Source organism: Dipodomys spectabilis, unplaced genomic scaffold (genome assembly GCF_019054845.1).
Source record: "Dipodomys spectabilis isolate Male_0828 unplaced genomic scaffold, ASM1905484v1 ptg000145l, whole genome shotgun sequence".
Lineage (NCBI taxonomy): Eukaryota > Metazoa > Chordata > Mammalia > Rodentia > Heteromyidae > Dipodomys > Dipodomys spectabilis.
In genome coordinates this window covers 19,790,371-19,802,522 of record NW_024870822.1, presented here as the reverse complement: position 1 = coordinate 19,802,522, position 12,152 = coordinate 19,790,371, and the positions used below count along the sequence as shown (strand labels likewise).

The 12,152-nt window shown below is 36.1% G+C and overlaps 1 protein-coding gene and 1 non-coding gene across 2 annotated transcripts in view; one reads left to right on the top strand and one right to left on the bottom strand.

Moving 5' to 3' along the window:
* Copb1 (COPI coat complex subunit beta 1) overlaps positions 1 to 12,152 on the bottom strand; it is a 47,538-nt gene that overhangs the window by 28,041 nt on the left and 7,345 nt on the right. The window contains exons 5-10 of the mRNA XM_042691384.1: positions 11,599 to 11,713; positions 8,164 to 8,256; positions 5,386 to 5,523; positions 2,715 to 2,834; positions 1,468 to 1,575; positions 1,242 to 1,388 (exon numbers count right to left, since the gene is read on the bottom strand). Coding sequence (XP_042547318.1) covers positions 1,242 to 1,388; positions 1,468 to 1,575; positions 2,715 to 2,834; positions 5,386 to 5,523; positions 8,164 to 8,256; positions 11,599 to 11,713 — 721 coding nt within the window. The remainder of the gene's footprint in view (positions 1 to 1,241; positions 1,389 to 1,467; positions 1,576 to 2,714; positions 2,835 to 5,385; positions 5,524 to 8,163; positions 8,257 to 11,598; positions 11,714 to 12,152) is intronic.
* LOC122117946 lies at positions 1,896 to 2,099 on the top strand. Its single transcript, XR_006149262.1, has one exon. It is a non-coding gene; the product is annotated as a small nucleolar RNA SNORA73 family (small nucleolar RNA).

Here is a 12,152-nt window from a genome sequence, read left to right as displayed (position 1 = left end):
GTTATGGGGCTTGAACTCTAGGCTTGGGTGCTGTCATTGCGCTCTTCAGCTCAAGGCGAGTGCTCTACCGCTTGAGCCACAGTGCCAGTTTCGGTATTCTAGTGGTTTATTGGAGATAAGAGTCTCATGGGCTTTCCTGCCCAGGCTGGCTTTGAACCATGATCCTCAGATCTCAGCCTCCTGCGTAGCTAGGATTACAGGCGTGAGCCACCGGCACCCGGCTTTTTTGGGGGGGAGGGAAGAGCTAGTCTTGGGGCTTCAACTCAGGGCCTAGGTGCTATCCTTGAGGCCTCTTTGGGCTCAAGGCTAGCACTCTGCCACTTGAGTCACAGCACTACTTCCCATTTTTTCTGAGTAGTTTATTGGACAGTCTCATGGACTTTCCTGCCAGGCTGGCTTCAAACTATGATCCTCAGATCTCAGCCTCCAGAGTAGCTAAGATTGTGGGCAAGAGCCACTGGTGCCCAGGTATCTACTCTTGATAGAAAGCAATTACATGATTTTTTTTTTTTTACAACTAATTCAATTTTTTTTTTGGGTCTGGTTGTGGGGCCTGAACTCTGGGCCTAGGTGCTGTCCCTCAGCTCTTCAGCTCAAGGCTAGCGCTCTATCACTTGAGCTACAGCGCCACTTCCAGCTTTTTTCTTTTTTCTTATGTGGTGCTAAGGAATCGAACCCAGGGCCTTGAGCATGCAAGGCAAGCGCTCTACCACTGAGCCACCTTCCCAGCCCCAACTAATTCAATTTTATTAGCTACGTTTTGAAAGAAATAAATGGAAGAAAAATATGAATGCTACATATATTTATAGCATGATTTTACTTTAAGCAACATAAAAATCAATTGACATAAGAAAAAATATGAATGCACCCTCATTTATAGCATTATTTTACTTTGGGTAACTGTAATAAACATAAATATCACTTAAAATAATATGTGAAGCTATTTTTCTTTTAAATTGTGGTGTTGGAGACTGAACTGAGAAATTCACATATGTTAAACCAGTACTCTATCACAGAGCTACATTTTTTTTTTTTTGACACTGTGTTTTGTCTGCCTTTTTGATAAAGATGTAAGTAAAAGAAGCCCAGAGTTTTTACCCTTCTTAGCTTAAGGGTGAATATAAAAATCACTTCTTACTGTGAGATGTAATGATTACAGATAAGATTTTAGTTTAACTTTTAACAAAAAGAATTTTTCTTTTCTAGAGAATTTAAAAATTAAGGTCTTCAGAAATACATACCACAGGAATAACATTTGCAGCCATATCTGGAAATCGGACCGAACAGGAATGCAATGTTCGTACAAGGAGTTGTCTGTATTTGTCAGTGTCTTCATGCTCAGATACATTATTTGTTTTAATTACTTCCTTCTTCAAGACAATAACCAGCTATAGGATGAAGTAAAAGTAAGTGAAAATTATGTCATATTTGGCCTACTTACAAAAGGTCAACAGAGTTTTACTTTACCTCTTCAACATTCCTAGAAGACACAAGATCCAGTGCTAACTGAAGAGTTTTCTTGCGTACTTCTAAGTCTGGTGTGGTCAATACTCTTAGGATGTCCATTACCAGATCCTGAAAAAAAAAAAGCAAAAACTTGAGCAATAACAACAATTTTCTGATCACAAGAAAAAAAATTTTTTTTTAAGTTTTTGCAAGGATTTATTTTGCTACAATAAAATTCATGTAGGAAGAAATGGAGAAAAAAGAGAAACATTTCCCTATACAAGAAATGGGAGTTAAAGACTTCTGATCATAAGAAAATCTTAACTGCACATTGATGGGTTATATCCATTACATCTTTAATCTTTTGATTAATAATAAGATTCCTAGTGGTAGAAGTATATAGTCTGGGTCTCCTGATGTAATATAAAGTATTAATATCACACAGGCTTCCAACACGGACATCCCGGGAGGTCACTCTCCCTGGGCTCTGTCCTCGTGGCCTAGGGGAACATAGGGCTCTGCCCAATGATGTATAGTCCCTTTCCACAATGTTGGATATGAAGCCGGGCTTTGTGTCTGCACCTGCATATTCCTACAGCTTCCCAGAGTCCTGTGGACAATGACTGGGGAGATAAACCATGCAGGGAACAGTGTAAAAAAAAAAAAAATCGCACAGGCTATATTCAAATTGAAGACGTATATTATGACTATCAACTTTTAGATCCAACTTACATTTTCTAGGAAATATAGAAGTCAAAGGAACAAACTAATAATACTACAACAGAATAAGCCACATGTAAAAGAAGAAACATTTTTTGGATTATTGGCCTGGTCTTTTCAATTAATCAATGTCATGAAATACTACGTAAAAAGCTGTAATGATTTAAGTCTGTCTATCTCTCTTTCTGGCTTTCTGAGGGTTAACTGGAGATGGAATCTTCCACACTTTAGTGCCAGGGCTGGCTTCAAACTGATATCAAGAGGCTGATATCTAGAGACATCAGATATCAGATGGGATTACAGGTATAAGCCACTGGCATCTGGATTTTTCTTTTTTTGGTGCTTGAGGTTCAAACCCAGAGAGTCACATGTGCTGGGCAAAAGTTCTACCACTAAGCTATATCCTCAACCCTAGAATTATACTTTAGATGACTACAATTTTAATTGCCAAGTCTTCAAAGTTTTAAGTTAACTAAAATGGCAAGGCTTAGAAATGATCTAAATTTGAAAATATTTCACTTTGGATCTTTCTTTCAGGTAACACTTACCTGGAGGACTCTTTCATGAGCAGGATGCTCTTTTAATTCTACTAATCGGTCTAGAACTATGAGCTTTACATTGTTGTCACTTTCCTTTATAATTAAATCGATGTAACACTGAGCAGCAGCCTGTATATATATATATAAAAGAAATACATTTTAAGACATAAGCACAGAATCTGAAGATAAGCAAAAAAATGTCTCTAAGAAGCCAAAATACACTCACTAGCATTACTACATTAATATTTATCCATTTTGTTCAGAAGAATAAATATCTTTACTTCTTAAATTTAATAAACCTTAATATTATTTAATGAAAATATGATCCAACCAAAATCTTATTATTACAAAAGATTAGAAGCATTATAAATTAAAAAAAGGCTGGTATAGGCAAGAACAGCTATTTATAGCCAAAAATTAAAGATTGAAACTAAGAAACAAAGAAAAGAACAGCTAGAAAATGCCAATCAGTATAGTTGTTAAACCTATTTCAACAGAGGATCAAAGTTTAATATACCCAATACAGAAAAATCAGGGTAGAGGCATTGCTCAAACAGTAGGACCTAATAAATGTAAAGCCCTAAGTTGAGAGGGCACATGCTTGCAAGCATGATACTTTGAGTTCATAAAGTATTTTAGTAGGTGTTTAGAACAATTACATAAGAAAAAAAATGTATATTTTAGAATGACTTTTTGTGTGTGTGTTAGTCCTAGGGCTTGAACTCAGGGCCTGCGCGCTGTCCCTGAGCTTCTTTTGCTCAAGGCTAACACTCTACCACTTGAGCCACAACAGTGCCTCTTCTAGCTTTTTCTGTGTATGTGGTACTGAGGAATCAAACCCAGGGCTTCATGAATGCTAGGCAAGCACTCTACTAAGTCACCCTCCCTTTTTTTTTTTTTTTGCTAGTACTGGCTAGGGCTTGAACTCCATCCCTCTCGCCTTCAGTTGGCTGTTTTATTTAGAGCTGGCAACCCACCACTTGAGCCACATCTCTAGTCCACCATTTTGCTGATTAATTAGAGACAAGAATCTCTCAGATATTTCTGCCAGGGCTGACTTCAAACCTTACTCCTCAGATCTTTTTTTTTTTTTTTTTTTGGTGGGGGGGTCTGGTCGTGGGCCTGAACTCTGGGCCTGGGTACTGTCCCTCAGCTCTTCAGCTCAAGGCTAGTGCTCTACCACTTGAACCACAGCACCACTTCCAGCTTTTTTTTTCTGCTTATGTGGTGCTGAGGAGGAATCGAACCCAGGGCCTCATGCATGCAAGGCAAGTGCTCTACCACTGAGCCACCTTCCTAGCCCTCTCCTCAGATCTTAACCTCCTGAGTTGTAAGTATTACAGGCATGAGCCATCAGCACCTGGCTACAAAATGACTAAATGTAAAAGCAAAGGATAAAGGAAAAGGCTCTCAATAGCCAAAGTGGGAATAATTCGATAAACAAAATAATGATAATACCAGACTATGATCCATAGAATAAAGTATTCATACTGATAGAAAGAAGAAAAAAAGAAAGGGAGGGAGGGACAGAGAAAGAGAAGGAGAAAAAGAAAAAGGGAAATGAAAGGAAGAAAGAAGATAACTCTTCCTTACATAAAATTCCAATTAATAAGTATAGAATGAAGTAGAAAACCAACATTAGAATAACATGCCAATAATTGTTACTGAAAAAACTGATTTATAGGTGCTCATATTAGTTAGGTTAAGTTTGAGGTACAACAGTATATTAGCAGTTTCAATCTCCCTTTAGTGTTTATTGATTATAATGGGAAAAATCTGGCAGACATATTAACAGTCTGATCAAGGTTAACACCACCAATACTAACATATATAGAGATATTATGTACTCCCTGATATAATAATATAAGGAGAAGAGTTATGGAAAAATGCCTGACTTCAAAGACTAGGAGAAAACAGACAAACTCAAATTAAAGAATATTTTATAAACAAAACAAACCAGTATTCTACAAATGTGTCAAAGCATACGAAAGAAGGAAAAGCTGAGGAACTCTTACAGATTGGAGAACTAGGACAACTAAAAGGGATCCTGGATTGGATCCTGAAACAAGAATGATATTAATGGGAAAACTTTGAATAAAGTCTTCAGTTCAGTTAACAATATTTTTCAATGTTAAACTTCTTAGTTTTGAATATATGAGTTACACACATTATTATGGGAAGCGACATAATACATGGGAACTCTGTCTTTTGTAACTTTTGTAAATTTATTTTAAAAGCTTAAAAATATTTTGAGTGAGAAAAACAATAAATTCTCCTACTTATACAATCTGATATTCTAGCATTCCTTGAATATATTAAGACATTCCTGATAAAGTCTCGATGAAGTAAATTAAAGAGAAAGTATCTCATTATGGAAAATCTTTACTTGATCCTTTTCAGGAGTCATGTAGTTATGTAGGATCTAGACTGATTTTCCCTAGATCTAGTTTTTATTGTGATTAAGCATAAAGCGAGGTCTTTTAAAAATATATTAGTATAATTATCCAGAAATCAGAAATTCCTGACTTGCTTTCCTGACTCTTTCTATGTTCTTGTATGTATGAAAGCAGGAAGTAAAACAGAAGAAAGGTTGAGCTAAATAAGGAGACAAATCCATAAAATTTGTAGATTCCTCTATATGACACATAACCAAATAGTGAACTGTAATGTCCAATAATACCTTGATGGCAGTTGGTGCACTTGAAAGTGTTACTAATGTCCCAGCAGCTTCATATTTTACAGCAGGGCTAGATGACTGCAATAGGTTATAAATACACCTAATAAAACGAGCCCGTTCTGATGGATTAGCATGACAGACCTGGAAAAGATAACATTTAAGCTTTAACTGATTTTAGGGACTGACTGACTTTCTTTCTTTTCTTTCTTCTCTTCTTTCCTTCCTTCTTTTCTTTCTTTGCCTGTCTGTCTGCTTTTCTTTCTTTGTCTCTCTCTTTTTTCCTTCTCCCCTCCCTCCCCTCCCCTTCTTTCTTTCTTGGACTGACTTAGAGCCTCATGGATAACAGGCAAATGTTCTACCACTGAGCCACAATCCTAGCTCTGATATCTTTTTCAAATGGAATACGTTTATAGATGTTTGCTTATGGGACACCAGAGATTTTTAATTTAAGAGCTAAAAATAATCTTATAAAGACATAAAAGTATTGGCCAAAATAGGGAGAGATAATATGACACAACACAAGTAATTTCAGAAAGAAGTTCTATCTGAGTAACTGTTATGGCTACTTTTCATTTATTTATTCAACCATAAATTTATATTTTCATTGCACTATAAAAGGTAATAATAAAGATATTTCAGTTGTACATACTAATATTAACCAAGTATACAAATATTTAGTATAATAAGATAGTACCAACAGTCCTTAAAATACTCAATGTACTCTTAGAACAGTAAATTTGATCTAAATTTTTATTCTCAGTGTCATGTCCAAAAGGAAGACAAGATGGTTGACATGTCATCAGTTAATAAAAAGAAAATATAGTTCTTCAAGCAAGATAAATATTTTCTTTGGTTATTATTATTTCTCATTATATATTTCCTATCATTTGGGATTATAGTCATTACTAGAAACTAAAAACTTCTTTCCAGTTATAAATATACCTTGAGTCCATTTTTTTGTAGAATAAGTAATTCTCATAACCTTTTAGTATTCATACTAGATTTTTCTAAAACATATACAGCCAAATATCTATTACTTGGATGATATTTAAAAACTATTTTCTCTCCACTAAACAATGAAGTCACTGAATAACACAGAAAACCTATTTTTGAGAATCTCAGTGGCATGCTCCAACAATGTACATGATTAAAAAATCTCAGTCTCACTTTAAATGCCAGTTCTAAGAGACTGACACCTTGTGTTGAGTGGGCCCCTTTCCTGCAGAAGACAAGACAGCTGTAAATTGTCAGGGATATCTGCTACTATTGATTTCATTAGAACACTAAAGCAATTCTTCCAGTAGGCAGAGCAAATTAAAGTGCTGCTAATCCAGGAAGCTCCCATGAGTCCTGGAGTTCAAAGCCATACTGTGACCTTGCCTTAAAGAAATGCTGCTAATAAAGTGCCTTTTATTTTTAAAAATTAATGTTTTTGGCCCTGGATGAATTCCAGGGTCTTGTGCAAGCTAGGAAAACACTTTACCAATGAGCTCTGTGTGTGTGTGTATATACACACACACACACACACATACATATACACACACACACACACACACACACACACACACACACACACACACACACACACACACACACACACACACACACACACACACACACACACACACACACACTCACTCTTAGTTCCTGAGCTTGCTCCTTTTACAAGAACTCAAGTTTCAGGAGAACTACCTTCATTCCTCTGAAGGCAATGTCCCCAATAACCTCCTACTAGGCTTCGCCTCGTAAAAAGTTTCATTACCTCTACATTCCTACACTGAGGTTTATACTGATAACACATGAACTTCTGGGGGTTATGCTCAATCTACATTGCAATCATAACACCAAGTTTGTGTGTGTGTGTATGTGTGTGTGTGTGAACTTTTGGGGGTTTTGCTCAATCTACATTGCAATCATAACACCAAGTTTGTGGTGTGCTGGTCCTAAGACTCAGGCCTATGTGTTACCTTTGAGCTTCTTTTGCTTAAGACTAGAGCTCTACCACAGCTTTTTCTGAGTAGTTTATTAAAGATAAAAGTCTTATGGAGTTTTCTGAATGGGATGGCTCTGAACTCCTGAGTAGCTAAGATTACAAGTCTGAGCCACCAGTGTCTGGCCCATTAAGCTTTTTGAATGAGAGATGTCTCTTTTCTTTCACTTGAAAAATTAGTGGGTACTTCAGAGTTATTATCTGTCCTATTTTAAAAACAAGGAGTACAAAAAGTATGACTTTTGTACTTGTTTTTAGTGTAGTCTGGTGTACAGTTAAGAAAAATCTTTTTTTGTTTTGTTTTTGGGTACAGTCGTGGGGCCTGAATCCTGGGTCTGGGCACTATCCCTCAGCTCTTCAGCTCAAGGCTAGCACTCTACCACTTGAGCCACAGTGCAACTTCCAGCTTTTTTTTCTGCTTATATGGTGCTGAAGAATTGAACCCAGGGCCTCAAGCATGCAAGGCAAGCGCTCTACCACTGAGCTACCTTCCCAGCCCCAAGAAAAATCTTTTATCCTGAAGTTTACTTCCCAGTCTGTCAGTGAATTGGGCAGTCTACTATGATTTCTTCACAGCTGTACTGACCAAACCATGAATGTTTAAAGAATTCCTTATATACATTTAAAAAGGAAATAGGTAAATATGTGGACTAACAAAGTCAAAATAAAACCATACTATAAAACATTTCTATAATTAAAATACATTCTCCTAATGACTAACTCTACAGAAGAAACTAGTCTTCTCTTAAAACTCTTATGTTTGTTTACCCATCAAAAACTACCATTCTTACCTTATAAATCAGTTCAACAATAACTAATTGTAGAATGTCTCCAAATGTTTGAACTTGATCAATACAGGTACTTAGATAATCCAAAGCTCGATCCTTAAAAAAAAAAAGGTATTTATCATACTCTATTTATCATACTCCCCCTCATTCAACACAATGACTTAATGCAGCTTAAAAATTAGTAAATATAAAATAAAAAATCAGGGCAATGAGAAACTAATTGGAGAAAAACAGTGAAGAAAGAGTTATCAGACAAAATGTAAGACAAAAAGTCAAGTACCTGGGACAAAAAAAAAAATGTTTTCTCTTTTGAGCAATTTCAGATTTATACTAATACAAGTACAAGTGTTTTTTCCTGTTTTTTTGTTTTTTTTTTTTTGGTCCAGTCATGGGGCCTGAACTCTGGGCCTGGGCGCTGTCCCTCAGCTCTTCAGATAAAGGCTAGCGCTCTTACCACTAGAGCCATAGCGCCACTTCTGGCTTTTTTCTTTTTGCTTATGTGGTGCTGAGGAATCGAACCCAGGGCCTCATGCATGCAAGGCAAGCACTCTACCACTGAGCCACCTTCCCAGCCCTGTTTTTTCCTTTCTGGTAGGACTGGAACTCAGGAATTGTACTTGTCAGCTAGGAGCTCTCCTACCTAAGCCATATCCAAAGCCCTTTTTGCTTTGGTGATTTTTTAAGTCAAAGTCTTACATTTTTGCCTGGGCCAGCCTGAACATGGACATTCCTTCTTAAGTTTCTCAAATATGGATGACAGGCACATACCACCCCACTCAACTTTTTGTTAAAAGGGGATTTTGCTAACTTTTGCCTAGTTTGGCTTTAAAAGAAAATTTTCCAATTTCTGTCTCCTAAAGTAGCTAGGATTACAGGCATGAGCCACTGTGCCCAGCCTAGTGTCTAAATTTTTTAGCAACTACCAAAGGGAAAAATACTATGCTTTACATAGTTCAATATATTCATTCATAGAATCTAAAACCAAAAACTAAAAACCAACAAACACAAACACCAGCTGTTTTAAATTATAGTTATTTATAATACTGAGACCTAGGAGAAAAATCTTGTATGGGTTCTCCTCTATCAGAAGAAGGCCTTTAACATTTCTCTGGTAAAAATATTAATAAACTTAATCTAACTATTTCTGATTACATTCTTTATTATACATAAACATCATAAAACCAAAAGCACAGGTTAATAAAATTCTACAAGAGGGCAAACACTATGACTCATATTAACAGCTTTTTCATAATACTGTTTAGGGAAATAAATAACAATATCTTAATATCACCTCTTAATCCTTAAGATGGCTAGTATAAAAAATTAAGTTGGCAAGGATATGGAGAAATATGGAAATTTTGTGCACTGCTGGTGGGAATATAAAATGGTATAGCTGTCAAAACAGTATGGTGGATTAGGTCCTCAAAAAAATGAAGAATTGGCCATGCACTGGTGGCTCATGCCTGTAATCCTAGATACTCAGGAGGCTGAGATCTGAGGATCACGGTTCAAAGCCAGCCCAGGCAAGAAAGTCTGTGAGACTCTTATCTCCAATAAACCACCAGAAAACTGGAATCGACATTGTGGTTCAAGTGGTAGAGGGCTCGCCTTGAACTGAAGAGCTGAGGGACAGCACTTCAAGCCCTACAACCGACAAAAAATAAAAACGAGAATTGCCATAGTTTCAGCAGTTCCACTTCTGAGTACATACTCAGGACCTAGAGTAGACATTTGGATAACCATTTTGAGAACATTATTTACAACAGCCCAACAAACCACAGAAACCCAAATATCTATTGACGGATGTATAAATAAGATATGGGTCATAATAGAGTACTATTCAGCTCTAAAAAGAATGGAAAATTCTGATGTTATAACACAAATGAACCTTCAAGACATTATGCTAAGTGAAATAAGATAGTCTTAAAGAAGGAATACAAATGACTCTACTTTCTTTTTTGGTAATGGGGATCGAATCCAGGACATTGCACTTGCTAGGCAAGGGCTTTGCCACTGAGCTACATCCCAGCACCATGACTCTACTTTCAAAACACTTAAGAGTGTTCAAATTATTGAGACAGAAAGTAAAATAGTGACTGCCAGGGGCAGGAGTAAGTGGGAATTCCTTTAATGAATTATTAGATAACACTGAACTTTACACTTAAATATAGTTAAAATATGATGTCACATGAATTTTATTTTTAAATTTTTATTTATTTATTTTTTTTGTTGATCATCGGGGCTGAACTCTGGGCCTGGGCACTGTCCCTCAGCTCTTCAGCTCAAGGCTAATGCCCTATCACTTGAGCCACAGAGGCACTTCCAGCTTTTTTCTGCTTATGTGGTGCTGAGGAATTGAACCCAGGGCCTCATTCATGGGAGGCAAGCACTCTACCACTGAGCCAACTTCCAGCCCTGAATTTTAAAACAATAAAAAAGTTTAAAAAAAAAAACTTATAAAGGAAGACCTGGGGTAATGACATTACTTAAGATTTCAGAGAAATGAAAGATTCTTTATCTTTCAGTCTTCATGCATTTTCCCAATTATGATAACAAAAACTAGATAGCAAATGCTTCAATAGATGGGCAGAATACTGCTAACCTAAAAGGGATTTATGTATTTTAACTATCAGCAGAGATATATATGGAGTAAGCATCTACTTACAAAAATCAAAGACCTACTAAGGATACACGTGAACATGAAAGGCCAGCCTACTTCATAAACATGCCTAAGGGTATACCCTATACAAAATAATGTTTTTCTCTATTGAGTAATTTCACATTTATACTAATATAAAGAAAAATAGAAAATCTAAAGTCCTAGAGTATAGTACATAGAATACCTACCATAAAATTTTCAGTCTGGGGGCTGGGGAAGTGGCTTGGTGCTAGAGTGCTTGCCTACCATGCATAAAGCCCTGGGTTTGAGTCCTCAGTAACACATACACAGAAAAAGCTGGAAGTGGTGCCGTGGCTCAAGTGGTAGAGCGCTAGCCTTGAGCAAAAGAATCGCACGGACAGTGTCCAGACCCTGAGTTCAAGCCTCAGGACCGGCAAAAAAAGAAAAAAAAATTCGATCAGGAAAAATGATGTAATGAAGTGTGAAGGATAGCTCAAGTGTAGCATATGCATTAAATCTGCACTAGGCTCTGTATTCAATCCTCAGAAACAAATACCACTCCAAATTCCCAAACTATGAAGAGGCTGTTCTGAAATGCCTCTTTGATTATTTACTACTTTAAAGCAGCATTTAAGTATTTGAACAGTAGAAAAGGATTAAGAAAAAGAATTTTGTACAAATTAAATCCAAACATCCAAAAAAGCACAACAACAACAACAAAACCCCACCAGTGATAGTAACTGAAAACACGATTAGTCCTATGCATTACTTCCTATTTTCACTTACAGTCATGAAAGTATTTTTTAAAAGTACTTTACCTGATCTGCATGAATTAGCATCATAAATGCATTCCTTTTGCAACTGGCATCCTTCTCATTCACCAGAAAATCATGTATCAGTTCAGGAGCATCAGGTATAAGATGTTCAAAATTTCTTTAAATAAAACAGATTACATCCATATTTAATCAAAATCTACCTTGCTATTTTAGCATCTTTCAGAACAAGACCAAAATTTTGACTTTATAACACAACTGATTCTTTGCTTCTGGAACTTTAAATCAATTAGAAGTTAGAGATGAAAATAATGTTGTATCTTCATGTATTATCAAATTATCACTTCCATTTCAATACAGAAAAAAAGAATTATTCAACATATATTTATTAATTTTCAAACTTTTATATGTAATTTAGGAATAAAGTATTAAAGTCATTATGGCCATTAATTCACAAAGTTTCAACCATTTCTTAATAATGATTAGAGAAAAAAAGTCCTTTGGTTTTCATAACTGAACACTATAGACACTTAACCATTTATTTACTAACTTAACTTTCATTTTTATTTTCAATACATAGAATAAACAGGTTAGCAAAA